The sequence below is a fragment of the Pavona decussata genome, unplaced genomic scaffold (genome assembly GCF_977016875.1).
Source record: "Pavona decussata unplaced genomic scaffold, jaPavDecu1.1 SCAFFOLD_289, whole genome shotgun sequence".
Lineage (NCBI taxonomy): Eukaryota > Metazoa > Cnidaria > Anthozoa > Scleractinia > Agariciidae > Pavona > Pavona decussata.
This window is the reverse complement of record NW_028145689.1, coordinates 115082-140503: the sequence shown is the minus strand read 5'-3', so window position 1 is coordinate 140503 and position 25422 is coordinate 115082. Positions and strand designations below refer to the sequence as shown.

Genomic DNA, 25422 nt, shown 5'->3' with positions numbered 1-25422 from the left:
AATTCTTAAGTTTTTGGGAGTTTGAATTTTTTAGCCATTAATTTAATTTGGAGTTAATTCAAGACAGCCTTTAGAGGAACTCCAGAGTTGTGGATGTATCGAAGTGTAACATCTTTCCTCTCGAACACGAAACACGTTTTCGCAATATTAGTGCCCCGATGCGCATATTTTAAAAGAGTATAATGCTGCAGACATTGTTAACGCTGCATATCCTTGGTTTACATAATGTCTGTATACCGGCATCTCCAGAGACGTATCTAGAGTTCAACCTACATGTAACTAAGCATACCTTCACAGCTGCCAGGGTGTTGTACTGTAAAATTCAGCTGCAGCAAACACATTTCCTGTTCAAACAGGCACTTGTTGTCATAAGTCGTACCATTTGAGGAACAGATTGGTTCTTGAAATGAGGGACAGTTCTCAACACTGACACACCGAGCATCTGAAGGCCCAAAAGCCTTACAAAGACAGTGGTAATCGCACGTGACGTCTAAACATGGATCCAAGTCTAGAAATATGTGCAAGGGAAGGAATGTTAGTCTTCAACTAAGTAGGACATCCGGTTGGAAGTAGCAGGAGAGCGTGATGATTTGAAATTGAGTTCGGGGAGGATGAGTATATCTGGCTTGATATTATGGCAGATATCAAAACCCGAAACGCTCAAAGGAAAAATACATTATTCTCGATTCCCTCAACATCGAAACGTGTACAAGCTTATTAGTATTAGCGTCATATCTGCTATGAATGTACCTGAAATGGTAGACAAAAGGGATTGGGGCAAATATTTCAATCAATATACACCATTCCCAGTGTATCATGATCTGACCTAGAAGCCATGCTATCCACTGTCAATAACACAGTACTTTCCCACCACTTTCTCCAGAAGACGGCTAACCTATTTAGGTACACGAGGTCAACACTGTAAGTGTGGGTCGGAGAACTGGTAGTCTTTCATTCGTGTATAAATATTTGTATCGTGCGCAAAAAAAAAAAAAAAAAAAAAAGAGGAAAAGAAAACGTCAATGAAAATTCGTCCAAAGACTTTGCCCTTAATTTTAGGTAAAGAAGAGTCCAGAGAAACAATTGTCAGCAAGGACAATATACATAAATTGTTGCTTGGTCTTTACTAACAACTGATTTTACGTACCTCCAATAACCACGTAATCAACTTGGATGGCGTCTTTATTGTTGACATCATTGTTATAGTGTTTCACACAAATTTCTGTTTCCATTGTGGATGTGTACTAAAATTGAACAGAATTGTTTAATTTTTGGGCTTAGAGACAGCAGTGATGTAAATTGTAATGAAGTCTTTTTAATATAATATTCAAGCAGAAACCACTTCATTTTGTGACTTTTTGCATACAATTAACTAGCATGTAACGAAATTTAAATATCCCTGGTAATTTATTTATCCGTAGCAATCATAACTTAAGACTATATAGGCCGATATCAATCGATGGGGAAGGTATTCTACGTTTATCACTGTCCATTGCGGACTTCAAAGTATACATTTTGTATTTTGTATTTTGTATATGTTAGGCCCGGTTCATACGTTGGCAGGGCCGTACCTAGGATTTTTTTGTCTGCGGGGGCAAACTCCGCACACCCCCACGGGGGTCTTCCAGGGTTTCTAGTTGGACGTTTTTGCAGTTTACCCCTACACAGAAAGTTGCCTAAAAGACCTTTAAGGAAAAAAAACACACTGATGCTTTTTGTCTTAAATTGTCATGACTTTTTATGGCATAAACACCTTGCTTAAGTGCGTGATAGTTTTAACGGCCTTCTTGTTGAGATTTGTGAAATGTTAGGACAGGAATTAATCATTGCTTGCCGATTGAATTTGTAACAAACTTCATTTTGTAGTTGTTGTAATACTACGCCCGGCTATTAGTTTTTGTCATAATGTAAGGTGTTGTGTTTCTTGGCACGGCTATTTGTTTCTTTGTTTCTCTAGTAATCGTTGTAGCGTGTTATCGAGCTATGCAACGTGTCACAGTCATAAAAGGCGTAAATTGTACTTAATTCACGACTGTCTTTTTGCAAGTGCTTCGCTCAACTGTTATAGTGCGTTTGAATTGTGGGAGTTCAGTGATTTTCTCCGTTTAATTACAGCAGTGCATCGACTGTGTTTAAAATTTACCATTAGGGACTGGTCATAAAGTACAGGGGGGGGTGGGCTGGAAAAAAAGGGGGGGTGGGTCACTGTTTTCATGCATGTAAAAAGGGGTGGGCTAGCAAAAACCATGCATCATTAAAGGGGTGGGGCACATAATATTTTTGCACATGTTTTGCATCAAATGGTGCCTTTTGCCAGTAAAACTGTGAAATGTATTAACAGTAAAAGCACAAATTATAATTGTGTAGTTTCAGAAAATATCCATCCCCCATCACAGAGGGAATTTATAAAAGGACGCCCTACCGCCAGGAACTTCCAAGTTTCTTTCATACAATCTCTGTAATTTTGTTCTTTCTCTTACCACCATCCCCTCCAGAATCTTGAATTCCCTCCATGGGTGGGGTAAGGATATTTTCTGGAACTACACATTCTATCAAGAAAAGGGCAAGTTCACTCGCATCCATTAAAATGAACAACTATGATTCCATGTGGTTATTAATGATACATATTAGATGCACATTATCTTCTCAAAATCATTTCAGGTATTTCAACAAAAATAGATCTCATGCAATGATAAACTTCAAAAACAAGACTTTGTGCATGTGTGCTCCTTCCTCTATCATACTTGTCCTCTAATTTGTCTAGTTTTATGTATAGTCTTACCTTTATTTACTAGGGGTGGGTCATTTCATTTTTTACCTGAAAAATATGGGTGGGCCATGCATTATTCTGCAAAAATATGAGGGTGGGTCACACAAAACTAGCCTTCGTAAAAATGAATTTTTCCAGCCCACCCCCCCCGGTACTTTATGACCAGTCCCTTAGATGAGAGGCAATGTTTGGTTCAAACTAAACAAGCCAAACCAAACCCAGCTGAAATGCCCTATGTGGCAGAAAAACACCGTCGTTGAACACACAGAATAAGAAGTCATATTTAAAATGAAGAGGATTCAAAAAAGGAAAATCAAAACTTATCAGGCACAAATGACCTGTGATGTTGATCATAAGATGGTCAAATCCAAGGCTGTATCAAATCCTTCAAACCCAAAATACTTATGGGAGTCGCGCAGGCTTTTAAAACCAATTAAAACATACTCGTGTAAGCTAGATTTAAAAAAAAAAAGCACACGCCAGGGAGTGGCATAGGCTTGTTGACCAGTCATTATTTACACACCAAATTCTACACCACAGGCAGCCCAAATTACAAAATCGTTATTTTCATAAGAAAACTCGTATTGGCTTTTGGCTTGAAAGATTTTCCAACATAATTATTTGAAATTCTCATTGAAGGAATATTTTTTCCACTCAATTAGATTTTCTTGAGATTTTGGAACAACCTACAAGAAAAAGCTCTGCAAATTGAAACACTATGTTACAAAAAAAAAATAGTTTTCCTGGCGGGGGCAGCTGCCCCCTCTGCCCTGCCCCCCCCCCCCCCTCCCCCATCCTGCTATGTACTGCCCTGCGTCGAACTTTACATGAGCCGAACCTAATATCTATTAAGGTCGACCCAAATAATTAAGTTCGGCAGTTGATTCAGACGTCGAACCTAACTGAAGTCGAACTTAATTAAAGCTAAAGTGTTAAAATAGATTTTCGTGGTAAGCGGCTGTTTTTTTTACTCAACAAGATTCAAAATGGCGGGAAAGATGAATTCTGACATGGAAGACCTTGTTTGGTAAAATAATGAAGACAGGCCAAGCACGGCTCCTATTTGACGAGATAGGGAGAATATGACCTCCAAAGCTAATTTGCTCTCACGAGTACGTCTTTCAAAGATCTCCCTTTTCTGTACGAAAGTAGGGAAGGGTCTTTGTAGATCTTTCTTAGCAGAGGCTGATTTTCTATCAAGTGTCATTTACTCATCTCAATTTCTTTATGTTGGGCAAATAAGGGCGATAATCCGTAACAAAAGGCAAAATGTTTGTGCGCGTGTTTTGTTTGTTTTGTAGTGCCGACATTCTTTTGAGGAAATTGACTTCTGAAAGAGTTTTATCTATAACTAAAGGTTATCGAGGTAACCTCTGTGGCGTAATCTCTGTTTGAATAAAGTAATGTTCTCTTCAAATGATGTTTTTGAACATTTTGTTCTGAGAAGTATTAAGGCTTCACCTTCGATATAGCCTGTATTGGACAGTTTCGGTCGGTTTGAAGTGCGTGTGCACATCAAGAATAGATTCTTTTAAAATCTTTCGCATCGCAGACAAGTATATTTAGTTGTTTAGAAAGAAGAAGAACAAGCACATTCCTCTTTTCCCGCCATTTTGTGTAGAATGAAGTCCTTTGCACATGCCAAGTCGATGGAACGCGCAGACCTCTGGGATACATATAATTTATATAATTTATACGGAACGTATGCATTTGGTTCGGCACATGTAAAGTTCGACGTATGAATCGAAGTCGAACTTTTGCCGTTCTATTCAAATGGCGCATTCGAATAGAACGGCGGGTCGACCCATATATAAATCTCTCGATCCTAACTGATTCATACGTCGAAATTTACATGCGCCCAACCAAATGATTAGGTTCGGCTCATGTAAAGTTCGACGCATGAACCGGGAATTATTTTGTTATTTTTTTTCTATATGTCAAAGGATACGTTTTGTATATGTCTTTCATTTCTCTTAGTTATGTGGCCTATCGAGATGGAGCTAAAAGACTTCGTTCTTGGCAGACTATATCAGTGCTAGAGTTGCATCTTTTTTGCCAATTTAAAGTTCACATTTTTATATCTTGGTTGAGTTTCTTTGTTTTTTGAAATCATTTTGATTAATTTTTAAGCCTGCCGACCAAAAACTACTTACTGAGAGATCCAAGAAAGACCTTGTTCGAGAATTAGTTTTAAAATAAGGCAAAATTTCATCCCGTTCTAGACTTTACATGTCGAAAATTTGTGGACGAGTTATATTTTTCGAACATACTTCAAACCCAGACCCTAGACTGCTTGAGTAAGTTAAGTGTCCAGTAAGGGTGGATTTCTTCTCACAGTGCCACAAAATCCAGCATAACACAACAAAAACATCCAGTGGACCTCCCCAGCCATGATGAGCTTAGGTGAAGAAAAAAATGTATGCTAATGAGCTTACGGTGAGTTGAAATCACCAATGGCTTATCATTAACTGCAACAAGAGAAACCGTTTTGCACCTTTGCGTGTTATAATTCATGGTCGGAATGGCCTTTTTTCACACGTGCAGAGTTCCGGCAGTCACGCAGAGAGAAAGAGAATCCCAGACATCGTGTTTTGTGCAGATCAAACGCGCGAGAAATGCTTTCGTTTTATCCACGCGAACGGTAACCAGTAACGAAGGTTCTTACGCTTTTTATAAGACATGGTTTTTTTGCTCGAATAGTAACTCCAAGGCACAGACTTAATATAATATGAACCACTCAAAATAGGCAACTGGGAGATTTAGCATTTTAAAAGAACATCGAATCAAAGAAAAAACGCAAACAATTCCTGCCAAAAGCAGTAGAATCGCGGCACAGAGTTTGGGACATTTATTTACTGTACAAAATGTAACAATATTTATTATAGCACAAGCCGCGCTAGACACTGTGTTTTTGTGAACGTTGTAATCACATTAAACAAAATTCGGAGTATTTTTTCCACAAAAAAAAAAAAGAAAGAAAGAAAAGTGATACAATTGTACATTGATGATACAAAGCAAGTGATCGTCTCCGCGCGTTGCATTCGGTCGTCCCTAAAATGGAAGAAAAAAGGAATAGTTTATAAACTGGAGTACGAGGTTGGTATTCCTCTCATTTAGAGTTATAAAGAATTGGGACTACAAAGCAGTGTTACTGTATACTACATTTGTACTCGACAGAGCAGCTATGCGCAACGCAGAAGCAAAATATTACAAAGCAGAATATTACAGTAAGCTAGATTAATTAATATCCTGCCCGACAGATAACAACAGCTCACTGAAAAGAAAGCTGACTACCCAAGTAGAGCAGAATTGGTTATTGCGATATTAATTAGTGGAAGCAGAGAACTCTGCTCGATTAGCTAAAGCAGAACCTAAGTTAGTGTTCATAGCGCGAGGTTAGACGGTTAATGTTCTGCTCGACAGATAACAACAGCTTAATAAAGAACTGACTACCCAAGTAAAGCAGTTTGCTCGACAGATAACAACAGTTCTGGGAAGAACTGACTACCCAAGTAAAGCAGTCTGCTCGACAGATAACAACAGTTCAATAAAAACTGACTACCCAAGTAAATCAGAATAGGATTAATATCGCTCGGTGATGGTTGAATTAATGTGGCGCGCGGTAGATAAAAACAGTGCAGTAAATAAATGACTAAGAGCCAAGCTATGCAATACAATAAGTACAAAAAACCGAATCTTAAAATTGAAATAGCCTATTTACAAACTTCACTACTCACCAATGCCTTGCCTTGCTAGCGCTTTGATATGATCGTGAATCCAGGACAATCCATGTCGAATACGCGCGAGTTTCCCAACCTCGATCAGTTTCCCGCCATAATAACAAAGATTCAACAAGACTTCGACTCTCGGCAATGGTCTGAAGAGGTACATCCTTCCAAAATATCGTTCTAATTCCTAAACGTATACGTTGTTCTTCGACATTTCAATCCTATGATACTTGCGTTAAATGCTGAGAGGAAATTTGTTAGCCAAATTCAAAGACAGACAAAGCCGTGTCAATTCACACTAATACAACTCAATTTCAGAAGTACATTATTTTATCGAAGCTGGCGTCGATTTATCTGAGCATCGCATTCCCAGGTGAAGAAAATAAAAACGAATGACCCAAGAACTATTTCCTCGGCTTTATGGTAGATACAACTTACCAAGTCGAATATGCATGGGTAAAAGTCAATCCCCGAGCAGAGGAAGTGGTCTGCTGTTATTCAATAAATTAAATTGCTGCCCGCCGCAATTACTCTCCGATAAATACAGAAAATTCCATTCCTTTGTGACAGTCTGGGCTGGGAAATGTTATGAAAACGAAGGCAAACCAATGGCAAAATCGGCAGTTGACCGTGGAAAATCATACAATACCACTCCGGAAAACACTGCGCGTCGCAAGGCACGAGTTTGTCTCGAAAGCGCAAGATGAAACTGCGTGACTATAATACACTGTGGCTGTTTCATGTTACATTTCCAGGCATACGATGACACCTCGCGTACAATATTAAGAGAACCCCTGGGTGGAATTTTTTTCCTCCTCAAAGCTGCTCATGCGGTTGTGATAAAATTTGAAGCAAGTGGATATTAGATATATGTACTTGTTTGTATTCTCAGGAGATCATGTAAAATCGTGCTTACTTACTTTCTCTAAACCTATTGCTTATTAGATTAACGATAAACATAGCAAAGTTAAAGAAAGTACCTCAACCCAGCTGACAATTGCGTCACATCCAGATCCAGCAGACAGACGCGAGTTGTTATAACTGCGTTTAGGCGTCACCGCTACCACAGGAGGAACAAAGAATGGGTCTGTAAAGTTGATTTTCTATAAGAGAAAATAAATAAATAAATAAATAAATAAATATACATAAACGAATAGGACTATGATGAAAGTTAGTAATTTTGCTTATTTACTTTCCTTACCTGACAGAAAGCATAGTTGTCTCTGTGAGATGGTGAGGTGATGTTTGCAAACAACAGACTGTTCGTCAGGGTAAAATTGTCCAAATTGAGGTTAGTAAATGCCAACCAGTTCTGCAAGAAAGCAAAATAAATTAATGCTCAAGTCAACCTTTTCTTTAATCGAATATAACCCTCTTATTTCAGTTTTTAAGATCTTTTGGGTATTTGACCAGACTGTATGACAGGCTACTACACCAGTTTAAACATGCTACATTGGTGTTTCTTTTCACCTCTGCTGTTGTTTGTACTTTCTTATTCTCCTTTTACCTTTCTCCTCTTAGCCCACGCCTTTTTTAATCTAGATTAATGCATTAAGTCTCAAACTGTCTCTTAATTTACGTTTTCAAAGTGGGACAATGAACTGATATAGCCTGGGATTTAAGCCATTAATCTTAAGTGCCGCCTTTCTGGATTCACTGTCTCATTCGGATTTTTCAGGTTTTCCAACACATCCTCAATACATCCAAGAATTGACCTAACAATAAATAAAAACATGGGTTTCGACTAAATAAAGATTACATTTTATCTCAAATAAAGTTGAATTACCTACAATAAAGTATTGTTTTGTCTTTACTGGTCTTTTATCCTCATTTATTTCTTTTAAAATAGCCCTAACAACGCGCAATTATGATTCAGAACTACATCGCAAGCATTCGTTAAGTCTTGGTAATCAAATCTAAGGCGTGGGCGTTAAGCGCGCGATTGTTAACTCATAAGGGTTAACGCTCGCGCGCTTAGCGCCCGCGCCTGGGATTGGAGTACGACGCGCGGTTACCAAGACTTAACGAACGCTTGCAGGATATTTTTGAATTAAACGCAGGTTTTTTAGAGCTATTCTACTTGACATAAATGGAGAGCAACGATCAGAAAAGACAAAAGACTGCTTCACTATGAGTAATTCAACTTTATTTGAGATAAAATGTAATCTTTATTTAGTCGAAACCCTGTTTCCTATAGCCCATGATAAACCTAACAAAATTTAAAAGGAGAAAAGTTCCATAAACGCAATGTTTCATAATCTAAACACAAAGACATTTTAGAGGAAGAAGCCACATCGTTGTCAAAATCGTTGTTCGATTTATTTCTAAGAGAATCATTTCGCAATAAAGGTTTTAAAACCAAAGTGTCCTTAGATTAATTTTAGGAAGAGTCAGAAAGTGTGCTTATTGCTACGTTCTCTCCAGTTGGTACGAATGTTCAAAGACAAGTTCGGGCACTTGCTATTCCCGTCCAACTCACCCTGGAAAAGGGCGAGTTTATTTCTTTATAAGATAAAAAATTACGCCACAGAAGACAGAAGCAATACCTTAAAAAATAATAGTAATAAAAAGTAATTACTCACAATTTTTATGTTTTGGTGTAGGCCATCAAAAAGCTTGGTTTCACGGACACAAAGATTGAAACTGTCTACACTCGGATGCTGAATCCACAGCGCCATGGCATCCTGGGGTCTTTTGGCTAACTTGTGAGAAGGGGTTACTAGAACAGTTGGTGGAGTCATAAAACGCTAAAAAATCAAATATAAAAAAAGACGAAATTGAAATAATCTAACAGTACTTGTTATCACCATTTAATATATAAGTTCAAAAGTTCACTCACTCGCTCTCTAACTCACGCACTCACTCACTCACTCACTCACTCACTCACTCACTCAATAACATAAGAAATGAGCTGCATGCTCTCTTTTCAACACACGATCTTTTTTGAAAAACCTAAATTATGAGGATAAGATACGGTATTTACTCACCCTAGCAAATAAAACCACTTCAAAAATAGAAGGTAAATTCACATATTTAATGTTTCGAAGAAAAAAGACATCCTAAATTCAAAAATATAATTAAATATAATAATTTTATACCAAAATGAAGACAATGGAACCATAACATATCTTTAACAGACAGACAAACATATTTAGGGATAGAAATGACTTGATCTGGTCGTTATACCTCACGTATTCGCATCAGTAAAAAAGCTTACAAAGTTCTTTCTTCAACTTCAACTTTCAAGTTTATTTGGTGTTTGCATAAATTTACATGTACAATTTCTGGCGTCGCAGGTAGCAAAGCTAATCTAGGTGGGCAGGATCACAAAAAGAATGACTTTTACTGCTAAGTAAGAAGGCAGACTGAGCTATGATATCAAAGATACAACAATAAGGAAAGGTTTTTGGGAGGACTAATAACAACAATAATAAAACGGTCGTTCTCTTATTCCGATACGACCACAATTACAATTAAGAATAAACTTTTTGATGCTCTTTTTGATTACTATTATATGAATGCGAAATTGAGGAACCTCACTGAATTATTATCAGATAAGAATTATTTTGACAAAAGCACTGTTGAACAAGTCCATATGAAGTTCTGCAAAGAAACGATAAATACACCATGGTACACATAAAACATAGCCTGTAGGGCAGAGCTTGGACGGAACCCCTCAACAATAGACATAATGGCTTCGATTTTTAGTTCCTGGCAAAGCCTACTACATAAAACAAACAATCCTCTCTTTAATGAAGCTTTTTTTACGCAAGATTTTTTGATGTATTAAATAGTTATAGTTAATACGAATTCCTCCACAAGCAATATTGTAAATCGACAACATATCAAGAACGCACGTTCCTCTCTTAAGACGCAGCTAAGAAAAAAAAAACTATTTTAAAAATTGGCCGAAGATCCCAGTAACAGTTCTGAAAACTCTCGAGAAAAATCTACGCACAAAAACTAAAAAATTACTACCAACTAGAACACTATCTTAAGACCATCAGAAACCCAGCACACAGAATAAGTATTACGAAATTGCGCCTAGGGGTTCATTCATTGCGCATAAAAACTGGGAAATACGAAAATAAAGAGGCATTCATCCCGGTAGAGGAAAGAACCTGCCTAATATGGATTTCATAGAGGACAAACGCCATTCTTGATGCATTTCCAAGAGTATGATAAAAGTAGACATAAACTGCATTCTTTAATTTCCAAAAATAATCCTGTTATCGACAACTTACTTTAGATAAAGAAAATACCATTAAAACAGTAGGTAAATGTACTAATTTAATGTTCCAGAAGAGAAAAAAGTTCCTCGAATCAGCATGTAAATAATGAATCGTTTCACTGTTTTCATATCAATTATTCTATGTTGTAATGCCCCTTTTTTTAGTTAATTCGTTATTCTAGTTAACATCGAAACCTTTATTGTAACGTAGACCAATATCTCCCTTTAGAGAGTAAGGCGCAATGATAATAGCCTATCACTATCTCTATATCTCACTCACTCACCAACTCACTCACTCACTCACTCACTCACTCACTCACTCACTCACTCACTCACTCACTCACTCACTCACTCACTCACTCACTCACTCACTCACTCACTCACTCACTCACTCACTCACTCACTCAGTGACTCACTCAATCACTCACTCACTCACTCACTCACTCACTTACTCACTCACTCACTCATTCAAACATCCACCCACTCGCCAACTGACTCACTCACAAACCCACTCACTCAATCACTCACTCACTCACTCACTCACTCACTCACTCACTCACTCACTCACTCACTCACTCACTCACTCACTCAACCACCCAGTCAGTGACGCACTCACTCACTCACTCACTCACTCACTCACTCACTCACTCACTCACTCACTCACTCACTCACTCACTCACTCACTCACTCACTCACTCACTCACTCACTCACTCACTTACTAACTCACTCACTCAACCACTCACTCACAAGCTAGCTCACTCACTCACTCACTCACCCACCCACTCACTCACTCACTCACTCACTCACTCACTCACCCACCCACTCACTCACTCACTCACTCACTCACTCACTCACTCACTCACTCACTCACTCACTCACTCACTCACTCACTCACTCACTCACACACTCACTCACTCACTCACTCACTCACTCACTCACTCACTCACTCACGCACTCCGCACTCACTCACTCACCTCCCACCCATTCACCCACCTACTCACCGACTGACTCACGCACGCGCGCACTCAGGCACTCACGCATTATTCACTCACTCACTCACTAACTCACTCTCTCATCCAATCAACCACCCACGCACCCACTCACGCACCCACTTACTCACCCACCCACCCACTCACTCACTCACTCACTCACTCACCCACTCACTCACTCACTCACTCACTCACTCACTCACTCACTCACTCACTCACTCACTCACTCACTCACTCACTCACTCACTCACTTACTCACTCAGTCACTCACTTGCTCACTCAAAATCCTAACGTTTCATTGATTTTGTGCCAGCATTGTCTGAAAAGTGGATTAGTAGCTCATGAACTTTTGGACCTCTGTCTGGGTGCTTATGGTTTAGAATCGTGTGAAAAAAAGCTATGATTAAGAACTTCTTACATGAACCTAAATACACGAACTTCAATGGTTAATTAAGTTTATACCGAGCCCAAGCTTCTTTAATTTCTAAAGCATCAGTTAAACAAAATATCGATAATTGAGAGGACAAATCAATTTTGACAAAAAGGGTCTCAACTGCTCACTTTGAAATTGACGTCCCGTAAGCGATGAATGATTTTGGCAAATAAGGTTGAAAATACTGTCCGTCTGAATTTTGGCAAGGAAAAGAAATAGTCTGAATTGACCGACGGTTTCTTTTTCTAAAGCTGGCTTAAGTTGATAACAGAAGCAAAAGGCCATTAAGCTGGCTTAAGTTGATAACAGAAGCGAAAGGCCGTTACTTTTAAGATCCTATTTTAAACCTAGAACTCTGGTTACAAATGAAGCCAACGGGAAGAGTTTTTTTACTTCTTTTTTGCTAATCGAAATTTCATGAAATAAATACTAATATAAATGATAATTATGCTAACCTGTGGGAAGTCGATCCTCTTGCATTGTGTCCCAGTAGTCCAAGAATCCAAGACAGCAGTGCCTATTTGAGCACCAGAAGGAACGGATTGCACAGCGATCCAATTCACCTCCGCTGTTCCATTAGAACCTTCACCGTATTCAGAAACACAGGTGGTAAATTGATTTTGATCTTCTGATTCAACCCAAATGGCTGCACCGTTACCACGAGTTGGGCTTCTTTCCACCGAATGACCAAATGAGGCAAACACTTTCACTTTCTTTCCGCCATTGAAAGGTTGAGAAAACGATATTTTCTTGCAAGCGAACAGTCCTGGACTGGATGTCGTTACGTTGTCTTTTCCGGCCTTAAAACTGGCGGCTATTAAAGGATACAATAGACAAAGAATGACTGAGACTGACGACTTTTTTGTTGTTAGTTTATTAACAAATAGGACTATTTTGCGTTATTGTACAGTCCATCCATGAGTAACCAAACAAGAATTGCAGTTCAAATTAATTCAAAACGACAAGAAAGGATCGCAAGTGACCATTAATTGTAAAAAGTGCAATATTTGCTTTCAACAAAGGTTTAAAGATCTTAAACTATCTCCGAAAACACTGTTTTCATCTGATAAATTCCACAGCGACCTACTTCTGCCCCACCCACAAATCCTTTGTTACGCTTTTAGCTATAATTAAGAGACAAAATTACGAAATATACCAGGAAAATGTTAAAACTAAAGCAAATTGATTTTTTCAATTTACCCTCATTGCCTTGGATTAGCAGCACAACTGTAAATAACACAAAGCCAAGGTGCAGGGGGAGATCGCGCTCGTCAGACATCTTACCTCAGCTGAAGGAAAACCTTCGAGCAGCAATGTTAAATGAAACACGTTTTCGTCATCATCATATTTATCCGCTCAGGAATGTATTATTCTGGCTCCATTTAAAGGGTTTTCCAGTGGAAATCCATTATCTATAGGTTAAGATGTAACCCTTACACGTCAGATTTAAAAGGCTCCTTTCAATTTAATATATTTTTTTAAATGCCTGTTTAACCCTCGGACGTTCACAGGGGATGAGGTATTTCCCCACCTTCCCCTCCAACATAGGAATTATTTAGTTGTCTTTATTTATTTATTTTTTCATTATTTAATTTTATTATTTGAAGGAAATTCTGAACTGCAGTTAGCTTATCGAAATTCCAGCAATTGATCATTTTAGAACGATCGTCCTTTACCCAAAAATTATCGTTGTACAATTTATTCACATAATTTTCTGTGGAAATAAATAAAATAAAGAAAACTATAATTAAATAAAAGGAAAGAATGGAATTAGATAAATTATTTGTTGTGAGAATGACTTTCGGCTAGAGGAATTAGGTAGATGGAAAACAAAGATGGCCCAGCATTGAACAACTGCTAAACAGAACTTAAAATTGAACGAACATCTGGACATCCACTCTGGCCGTTCATATCCAATGAAGGTCATCGTGTGAAATTTCTTATGATCCATGTTAGATGAGACTGAGCGCTTCATTTGTTTTGTAATATTGCAACCGTATATTAGGATACTTATCGATAAGTATTAAAAGCCAAACAATTATTTTTTGTTCATTGAAAGACTTCCTATTGTTCCGTGTTCCGGCATTTTTAAAATTGATAATCAGAGGTCTTAAATTTTTCATACAAACAGTTTCCCTTAGATTACCCCCCTTCCCCTCCCATCCCTCCCCTCTATTGTGATAAAAAGGGTGCATGCTCGCGTGCTCGTCCAAGTGCTAAGCCATTTAATCTGTAATCTCTTGACTTTTTGTCGTCGTTTGTTCTTTGTCATTTGATTAATTGCAATTTTTGTGCTAAAAATAGGTGAAAGTAGAGTATGGCTGGGTCTTCTCAGTGGAACATTGTTCCATTATTATGACTCTTAATCTAACCTTCTCCGATATGTTACAACTAGCAAAATTTGAGAACTTGTATTTACAAACGATCGTCGCTAGGGTTTTTTTTTTGGACACGGAAAGAACGGTTGCTTGGTTATGTTAACCCAATTAAAGGACGAAAAGGAAAATTTAAATCAGTTTTGATCAAACGCAGCTTTGAGAAAACTTGATCGGCAAGTTACAACTTTGACCTGTATTTTTCAAAGTAAAAGGGCTGTGTAAGTGAATATTAAAAGAAAGTAGCCACTCTTTTGGAAACTCTCCTTGTGTTATGTTTATAGTCAGAGGACAACTGCTTTTTTTCTGGAGTTGTAACTTATCGATCAATCTCCGCGCGTTTGGTTGTGCAAAACACGTCACTTGGTACCCAATGAAACTTTAGTTATCAGACGATAACCAGTCGTCCGATTTGATAACAGTCGCCACAAAATGTTCGACGAGAGAAACAAAGAAACAACTATTAATCTGGCTGCAATCACGCAGAGGCCATCACTGGCTGTTTCGTCTTTTCCACAGTAAAGTAAAGATTCAGTAAAGTAGGTCCTTTTAGGATTGCAGCCATATCCAGCGGGAGATAATGCCCTCAGCTTAAGGATTAACCTCAAAGTATCACTGACAGTTGTCCTCGGAAGTTTTCGTCTCTGCAAAATGTTTATTTTTCGGACAATCTTGCAGCCTTGGACATTTTCCTCAGAAAACCCAGTCTTACTGGTGCGTTTGTTGGCTTATTCATGTATAGAGCTTTCCCTCAGTTTGTTTGTAAAACCATTGCTGTTTCGCAACATTACAGGTCAACCCAAAGGCCATGCAGTGAGCGGATGAGTGCATTCCTTCACGAAACCCTTGTTAATCCCGTTTTGGGAGAATTTGACCGCGAGAATTAAGAAGTAATATGCAAATATATTAGACATTGTGCACACGTCGACGTAAGGATCTTTAATATGTTATTGTTAGTAGAGCATCTACCTTTTTTTATATCGATTACATTTCCATGTATGATGACTGAAACGAACTTGGTGGTAGCCTACGATAGAAGCCAATGGCGTCAGCTCTGACAGGCCAGCGGCGAGGTAGGGGGATTCCTGGGAATGTCCTCCCGAATATGAAATCCAAAATGGACCCTTTTTCAACCAGACTTCTAAATTCAGTTTCTTTTAAGTTCAGTCTTATGTCTCAATATTTTCCACATTGAGAATCAGAGGTCCTGCTTCTTTATACAAGCAGTTTCCTCTAGATAAGCTCCTTCCCTCCCTCCCCTCCCTTGTATTGTGTCATAATGGAACAAAAAAAAAAAAAAAAAAAAGCTTGCGTGTTCGACTGACCAAGTGTCAAGCCACTTAATGTTTATTTATTGATTGATTTTCTTTCTGGTGGGATGTTCTTTGTCATTAATGTAATTATAATTAACTTCAGGTCGTTTCCGATCTTGAAATATGCAGAAGCAGAATATGATTGTGTCTTCTCAGTTGATGGCTTTAAATGAACACTGTTCCAATTAAGACGCTCACTCTAACCTTCAACGATATGTTAAGGTTTCCAAGAATTGTGAACTTGATCGTCGCAAGGGTTTTATTGGACACTAAATAAACGATGGCTTGGTAATGTTTTAGATGTGTAAACCCCCATAAAGACGAACGGGAAAGTAAAATAATGTTTGATAAAACGCAGCTGTGAAAACATTTGTTCAGCAAATGACGACCTCTTCCATTCTCTTTCTAAAAAAAAAGCAAAAAGGCCACATAAGTGAATATTACAAGAAAATAGAAGCTGTTTGGACAACTCTACTATTGTTATGTTTACAAAGAAACAACTATCAAACAAGATAGCTTGGATGTGTTTAGCTGCAATCACACAGAGGCCATCACTAGTTGTTTTGTCTTTTCCTAAGTAAAGCAATGATTCTGTAAAGGAAGCCCTTTCGGGATTGCTGGTATATCCAGCAGGACATAATGCCCTCGGCTTAAAGATTATCATCAAAGTTTAGCAGTTGCCCTCGGAGGTTTGCTTCTCCGCCTACTGATTATTTTTCAGACAATCTTTCAGCCTTGGTGATTTTCCTGCGACATACTAGTCTCCTGAAGGGGTTTATTTAAAAATTCATCACTCACAGCTTTCTCGAAGTTTGTTTGTAAAATCATTTCTGCTTCGCAAATTCGCAGGTCGACCCGAAGGCCATGCAGTGAGTGGATGAGTGCATTCTTTCCAGAGACCCTTATAAATCTCATTTTGGAATAATTTAACCACGAAAATTAAGCCAATGCAAAGTTTTTGCTCGACTTTTAATTCATGATGGCGGAAACGAACAAGGCTATAGCCTACGAGAGACGGCAATGGTGTAAGCTTTCACAGGCTAGTGGCGTGGTAGGTGGATTCATTGGAATTGTTTGTCCTCCGAAAAAAAAAAAAAAAAAAAGAGGAAAAAGCTTCCGTGCTTGATCAAGTGCTAAGGCGTTTAATCCCTTGATCTAACCCTTTTAATCCTTTCTAAGATTCAGTTCCTTTTAGTTTGTACTGGCACGGGGAATAGCAGAGCAACTCGGTTATTTCAAGAAGTACGCCGGGATCTGAGATCTTGAGCATAGGCAACAAGAATTACAAGCCCTCTCTCAAGTTTCAATTCGTTTAATGTTTCAACACATCCTTTTTGTAAGCTAACTCACAGGAAGTCACTTACAGCTATTACATCAAGCTAAACTAGGCTACAACCTACCCCTTAAGTGTGAATCCTATGCAACGAAGCCAATAAGAATTATTACATGTGACTCAGCAAAAGTTAAGTAATAATTTAGGAGGCGTTGTTTAGTTTTATTGGTACAGGGGAAGAAAATGTAATTAGCTAGGAGAAGGGGTAGATTTGGAAGCCGTGAAAACTCAGTAAGGGGTCTGATTTAATGTAATTTCTATTATAATTGGCATGAGTTGTAAGTCTTCTCCGCGGAAATAGAAAACAATCAGAAGAACAGGTATAACAGGTGGGAGCGTTTCCCGCGCAAACTTAGAATGAAGGAACTAAATAAACTGAGTCACGAAAATTTATTATTGGCTTCGAGCGCCTAAATCTTAAAATAAAGTATGACTTTACTAAAATATTTAACGTCACAAGTTCACATTAATATCCCAGTATTTTTCACATCAAAGATCCTGCTTCCTCATACAAACAGTTTCCCTTAGATTACCCTCTTCCTCTCCTTTTCCTCCCCTCCCATGCACCGTAACGGAAAAAATGCTTTCGTGCTCGACCAAGTGTTACGCCGTTTAATCCTTTATTTATTGATTTTCTTTCTCGTTGCATGTTCTTTGTCATTTTATTAATTTCTTGTCGAGAAAAGTAGAATATGGTTGTACCTTCTCAGTTGATGGCTTTAAATGAACATTGTTCCAATCAGGCCACTCACTCTAACCTTCACCGATATGTTAAGGTTTCCAAGAATTGCGAACTTGATCGTCGCTAGAGGGTTTTTTGGACACGGAATAAACGATGGCTTGGTAATGTTGTTGTCAGGTTGTTGTTGTTTTTTTTTTTAACCACCTTGAAGGACGAAAGGGAAAGTAAAATCATTTTTGATAAAACGCAGCTGTGGAAACATTTGATCAGCAAATGACGACCTCTTCCATTCTCTTTCTCAAAAAGAGCAAAAAGGCCACGTAAATGAATATTACAAGAAAGAAGAAGCTGTTTGGACAACTCTACTATTGTTATGTTTATAACAAGGAAAAGTTTGGATATAACCCACTGGTTAACTACGCGCGTTGTCATTGGACAAAATATGGCACGTGATACAGTATGGGACTTCGGTAAACAGACGGTTAACAACAGTCGTCCGATTTGATAACAGTGACCCAAACGTTAGCCTCGAAGAAACAAAGAAACAACTAGCAAACTAATTAGCTTGCATTTGTTTAGCTGCAATCACGCAGAGACCATCACTAGCTGTTTTATCTTTTCCAAAGTAAAGTAATGACTCAGTAAAGCAGGTCCTTTCGTGATTGCTGGCATATCCGGTAGGAGATAATGCCCTCGCCTTAAAGATTATCCTCAAAGTCTCAAACATGCTCTCGGAAATTGCTGTTCGGACCTTTCCCTCCAATATACCAGTCTCCTGATGGGGTTTGTTGGCTCTGATTCGTCATATAGTGCTTGTCTCGGCTTGTTCGGTAAAGCTATTGCTGTTTCTCAACTTTACAGGTCGACCCGAAGGCCGTGCAGTGAGCCGATGAGTACATTCCTTTGATAAACCCTTATTAATCTCGTTTTGGGAGAACTTTACTGCGAAAATTAAGAGGATGCAAACACCTTAGCTCTAAACTTAATAGACAGAATACACCGTGCACACGTTGTCGTGGTACCCAACGGATGAAGATGTTAAGGGTGTTATTGTTAGTTGAGTGCCTATTGTTTAAAATCACGTATGAATCGATCAGCTTCTGGTTGTTCTCTTGTCCCTTGTAATAAGGCAGTTATCAACTCAGCTCTTTTAACTGGTAACAGTTCAGCAATTTTAACCAGACTGATAATTTGACGTTTCCTGTTGTTTATAACATAGCTGGCTACCTTAGCTTACTGTAGAATTGCCGAGTAACATTTTTTATGCATAATGACGTAAACGAGTGGGTCGATAGTTCATGAGGAAGGCAATGACGTCAGCTGTCTCTCTCCCAGGGTTTGCTGGGGAGGAGGGGGAGGTCCATGGAATTTCTATGCCCCCCCCGCTGACTGATAGGAAATTATGAATGGCTCCCCTTTTCAACCTGGCTTCTAAAATTCAGTTCGCTTTCAATTCAGTCCAGACCTGGTTGGACTTTAAGAATCATAACCGCTTTCAAATGATTAGACCAAAATTTTACGATCCATATCATTTCTCGAAAAGAAAATTCACAAACTCATTGCTTATCTGAGGGATTGCTACCCTCCCTTCCCCTCTTTCAAATCCCTTTTGGGGGGCAAACTAGCGTACTCAGTAATAGCCCGATAATTATTGACATGTTTAGAGAGAGCTTGTAATCTTCTAATTAGTATAACAATAACAGTAAACGTTGAAACTAAATTGAAACTTACAACAAACTAAATGTAGCCCAGAATTAACACTGTTGTAAATCACGGTTCTTTGAAATAATTTCAATAATTTCATCCGAATGGTCTACCCTGCAGTATAATTTTGAAATCCACTTCAAGTATCATCGGGTCACGACTAATTCCGCCGTTTTGACAAATTTTCTTGTTTAACTGCAGGGAATATTTTCCCCTGTTCAATATGAAAAGAAAAAGCCCTGCAAACCTTATTATCTTATTGATTGTCGCACTGAAAGAAACCTTAGTTTCATACTGTTTGCAATTGCACGTTCATTGAAAGAGTAGCCATTTGCGTTACATCTCATGGAATTTGTTCGTTTTCACTGTTACACAAGCCAGTAAGCGCCTTATGTTAAACGTTTTTACTTAATGTTTGGTATGTGGATGTTATTCAGTCCTTTGTACGGCGTCGACAAAAGTGGTACTTTAGCCACGAAAAGACTTTGTTCTATAAAACTAAAATGAACGACCGAGTGACTTTTTGTCCATCCAATTTGCTCGTCTTTTGCGTTTTTTTTTTCCGAGGCTGTTTGGGCAGACTTATATTCCACATAATTATTGTCGGTAGTGCTGCAAGACTGAATGTCGAGTTTCTATGTGAATCGCCTATCCACTCTTCTTTGTCAGAAGTTTCACAACTTATAGTAAACCATCTTTATTGCTGTTCCCATACTTTACTGCTGTTCCCAACATGCACAAGCTCGCGTTTTTGCGGGGTATTGCATGACCCAAGTCAGGACTGATCTTAAGTGGGCTTTAGCAGTCGGACGACAGATTTATCTTTGGTACTTGTTAAACGAAAAATATGCAGTTATAATACTCTATAGAGAGAAGTAAAATTTTGAAATAAGTAACAATAATACAGACGAGAACCAATTTTTAATACATAGTCTGTCGGTTTCTTTCTGTTAATGGCTGAATGTTTGAAGGTGGCTGATTGTTAGTTCTGATTTTTTTTTTTTTTTTTTTTTTTTTTTGTTTTTTCTATTTTAAGCTCTGGTTAGCGAGCACGTGAACCGATTTATTTACGGCATAGACTTGATAATGTGCAATCTTCAAATGGCAATAAATGTATTTATTGTTATATTAATAATTTAGTGCCGGAAATAAGACGCATATTTGACTGTTTCTTTTTATCTAAAGTCACCATTATGTGTTGGCCATTTTTAGGTCATGATTATTCAGTTTTCTCTCTGACGGAATATCCATCTTAAACAACAGTAACGCGTCTGTAACGGAACGAGACGCTAATAATTTACATGGGCAATTCACCTGATTTTATAAGCCCCCTTATCCGTTTATTTAGGTGGATTTGAGAAGAAACTATCCTTCTAAGAGTGTGGGCTCATCAACAACCAATTGCCGTCGTGTTCTCACGGGATAATTTTTCAGACGGATTATTTCTCCGTGAAGACGACCATTGCCGAGAGCAAAGCTAGGGAAAGACATGGAAGTCTGAAAGAAGGCGAGTCTTCCCTCATTTTTAATCCCTCTTGCAATTTGGGCGCTGCCCGAAACTGCTTTCTACAATCGTTATGCCTGGAATAACTTAATTGAATGTTTATTACTGCCATTTACTTTGTTTACAAACGAAAGCCTAATTTGACGACGACGTCCGTCTCAAAGTTATTTGGTGTAACAGCATTGTGTTGCACAAACCATAAGCCAAACAGGCCATTTTCACGAAATCACCATTTTACTGACAAGTACAAAAATTCGCTTTTTTAACTTGTAAATTTGGTAATCCCACCGAGGTATAGAAAGGGACGAAAAATATAATGCGAGCGGTCTCGCTTGTGCTATTCGAGGGGCGCACTGTTCGCAGCTTCGGCGCTAGCGCCTCGAATCCGTCGTGCTTACTTAAGTTTTCGAACAAACGAGATACTGCTCGCATTACATACGAAAAACAAAAACCTAAAGGATTCTAGTAATTGTAGCAAAATTACTCCATCATAAAAATCATCTATGGCAACCAGCAGTTCAACTCCCCTTACAGTATTACTTGATAAATATGGAGGTTGTGAAACTAAACAAAATAATCATTTAAGATAAAATATTTTCCAAATCAAGAAGTTCTAGATAGTGTTATAGAAAATGTTCAAATAATAGTGATATCGATTTTCTTCCTTTCACTCATTTTCTTCCTCAAATTGATCCAAATCGGCCAGATTAATCGGTACTTCTGAATAAGCCTTAAAGTGCAACTATGATCAAAGATATGGTTATTCTACTCTCTTCATATTTCAAGAGTAAAAGTACTTAATTATTACTTACCACGCAAAGTTTCAAGTCAAAATTCCTACGGGAAGTCCCATTATTTTGACTTTGAATTTCGTATTCGAGCCGATTTCGCTTTCTGTTATTACCGGATTCAAAAATGACCAGGACAGAACTTTGAGAGTTGGGCCGAATTGTCGTAAAGAGGAAGTGACGTCAAGAACTCAACGCATCAAAACAAACGTGGCTAATCTTGTATGCAGCGCAGAGCGGATAAGAAGTGTGTGCCTTCGGAAAAGTCCTTTTTTCCAGTTTTATCTACAATATGCCTGGTTGGCGCTGTCAAGTCCAAGACCATGATCAAGGATAACGACGAAGCTGCAGTTTCGATCCATAATTCGCCTAGAAGCGGCAGCGTGTCCGATTAAAATGGAAGAATTTCGTGTCCCTTCACCGGAAGAACTTCAATCCCGGCCCTGTGGGAAAACTCCCTGTCTGCTCTGACCATTTTACAAACGATTGTTGCCCGCGTGCATACCCTATGAAAGGTCTCGCTAGACGTTTGAATCCAGGACTGGCTATTCCGACCATTTGAAAGAAAACATCTGCACCGATTTTGCAGCGAAGCCGTCGCAGGGTGAAAGAAGTTTTGTAGTCTATAATCTCGCTTAGTGTTGCATTTCCTCGCGAAATTTTTGACACGTCTCACATTTATCATCTCCACACCACATGCACATTCCAAAACAGTTTTTTACAGCTCGCTGCTTTTTATCTGCTGCAATTTTCGATAGTTTATAGATAAAATAGATCGATCGATGCTAAGATGAAATCGTGATTTTTATCACGCACGCGAGATTTTTTTTCGGAGCCCAACGTGCTGGAAAAACGTGCTGAATACACGACACATTTCTTTTCTCATTTCACATTTTACGTCAAAACTAGACTCTGCATCGCTTTCTGAAGGACTTGAAGAAGATATTGCCGGCAAAGACGGCGAAAACGGTGAAGACATGCCTAAACGTAGTCGAGAATAGCACCTAACCGCTCTGTTGCATACGAAGAGATGCGATGTTTCGTTGAGTCCCTGACGTCACAAGTCAAGTTATGCGTTAAACCGCAGACCAGTAGAAACGTGGGATTGGATTTGTGAAAACAGCCTGAATGGCGTTAAGAATAATACCGAAAAGAAATAGAGCAATTTTCGTCGTAGTGGCACTTTAAAGTGGAAGTTTTATCCCGTGTAAAAGTAAAACGATGGAATTAGAAAAAGGCCGCATTCCATTCTAACAGGAAAAAAAAAAAAACACAGAAATTTCCAGCTATTTAAGTTATAAGTCTGATAGCAAATGCGTGAAGGGACTTTGTATCGACTCCGTTAGTTTTTCAAAGTACATAAAAATGAATTGTTTTTAATCAACCTCGATCCCAGGGTCTCTTTTCTTCACCTCTCTGGGGACGAGGTTGTGCCTTTAACTTGCTAAATGTGTAACAAGCGTGTTTGTTTTATTTGAGAATCGTTCTGAAAGGAACCATTCAAGTGGTTTCTATGCAATAGTGACATACGGTCAAATTCAATCAAGTGAATACGATATAAAATTCAACAACTTACAACTGGCCAAATCTTTAACTGATAACTAAAACTTGGCCAAAATTTCAGTTTAGTGATATCTGATATTTCGGACCTGGCGCTTCGTTGCCCAAAAAAGTAGTATTGTCCGCAACAATCAGGACTTCTAAAGATATTGTTACACACTCATTCTTTCCGTTTTGAAGTTTCGTTCATTGATACAGCACATGATAACCAATAATACACTGAGCATTCCCACATCAGGGAATCTGGGTTTTGTGTACAATCCTAGAAGAACGTTTCCTTCTCGACGAAGTCATTCGCGTCTCTGGTATTTTGCGTATTTGGCTCGTTAAGCGTCCCCGAGAGAAAAGGGAACGCATAAACAAGACAACTACGCGAACTAGTTCGTACATCAAAAGACTTGCCACTGAGAAAGAAACGCTCTGGGGTTGCGGACAGGCAATTCAAGTGACAACTTTCACCAAGCTGTAATTTTTAAAAGGAAAAGTAAAAGGGCTATGTAAGTGAATATTAAAAGAAAGTAGATTCTCTTTTGGAAACTCTCCTTATGTTATGTTCATAGTGAGGACAACTGCCTTTTTCTGGAGTTTAAACCCACCGATCAACCTCCACGCGTTCGGTTAGGCTAAACACGTTACGTCGTGTACAATGGGACGTCCGATTTGATAACAGTCGCCACAAAATTTTCGACGAGAAAAACAAATGAATATATAATAGATTAGTTAGCCTTCTGGTTTATTTGGCTGCAATCACGTAGAGGCCATCACTGGCTGTTTTGTTATTTCCATAGTAAAATAATGATTCAGTAAAATAGGTCCTTTCGGGATTGGATGCATATCCGGCGGACGATAGTTCCATGAGGTTGAAGATTTTCCTCGAAGATTCACAGTAGCCCACGGAGGTTAAATTCTCTGCCAAATGTTAATTTCTCGGACAATCATTCAGCCTTGGACATTTCCCACCCATAACCCAGTTTTCGGAATGCGTTTGTTGGCTTTTTCATTTATAGAGCTTTCCCTCAGATTGTTTATAAAACGAGTGCTGTTTCGCAGCTATAAAAGTCGACCCAAAGGCCATGCAGTGAGCGGATAAGTGCATTCTTTCACGAAACCCTTATTAATCTTCCTATGGGAGACTTTAACCGAGAAAGATACATTGTGTACAAGTCGTTGTGGTATGTAAAAGCTAAAGATCTTAAATGTATTATTATTATTATTATTATTATTATTATTATTATTATTATTATTATTATTATTATTATTATTATTATTATTATTATTATTATTAGCTAAGCAACTACCTTTTTATGTTGATTTCCTCTTCATGCATGATGACGGAAACGAGCGGGGCAGTAGCGTACGAGGGAAGCCAATGGCGTCAGCTCTGGCAGGTGAGCGGCGGGGTAGGGGGATTGCTGAGAATGCCCCCTGAATATGAAGTCTAAAATAGTACTTTTTACAAGCTGACTTCTAAAATTCAGTTCCCTTTAATTGTAGCCTTATGTCACAGTATTTTTTTACATTGAGAATCAAAGGTCCTGCTTCCAAATACAAACAGTTTCCTCTAGATAACCCCCTTCCCTCCCTCCCCTCCCTTGTATTGTGCCATAATGGGAAAAGAAAAATCTTGCGTGCGCCACCAAGTCTTAAGCCGCCTTATTTTATTTATTGATTTTTTTTTTCTGGTCGGACATTCTTTGTCACTTGCGTAATTAATTTTAGGTTATTTCCGGTCTCAAAATATGCAAAAGCAGAATATGACTGTGTCTTCTCAGTAGATGGCGTTCACTCTAACCTTCACCGATATGTTAAGGTTTCCAAAGATTGTAAACTTGCTCGTCGCAAGAGTCTTATGACCCTTATTGGACCCGGAATAATCAATGGGTTGGTAATGTTTTAAATGTGTAAACCCCCTTGAAGGACGAAAGGGAAAGTATCATTGTTTTGATAAAACGCAGCTGTGAAAACATTTGATTCGCAAGTGACGACCTCTTCCACTCTCTTTCTAAAAATA

At 38.5% G+C, this 25422-nt stretch overlaps 1 protein-coding gene across 1 annotated transcript in view; it reads right to left on the bottom strand.

Annotated features, from left to right (window-relative positions):
* Positions 1-13453, bottom strand: part of LOC146455008 (uncharacterized) — a 39910-nt gene extending 26457 nt beyond the window's left edge. The window contains exons 1-7 of the mRNA XM_085094837.1: positions 13353-13453; positions 12608-12966; positions 9081-9245; positions 7700-7810; positions 7479-7601; positions 1148-1244; positions 290-508 (exon numbers count right to left, since the gene is read on the bottom strand). Of these exons, the coding sequence (XP_084950963.1) occupies positions 290-508; positions 1148-1244; positions 7479-7601; positions 7700-7810; positions 9081-9245; positions 12608-12966; positions 13353-13431 (1153 nt within the window). The 5' untranslated portion in view covers positions 13432-13453. The remainder of the gene's footprint in view (positions 1-289; positions 509-1147; positions 1245-7478; positions 7602-7699; positions 7811-9080; positions 9246-12607; positions 12967-13352) is intronic.
* Between the last annotated feature and the right edge of the window lie 11969 nt (positions 13454-25422).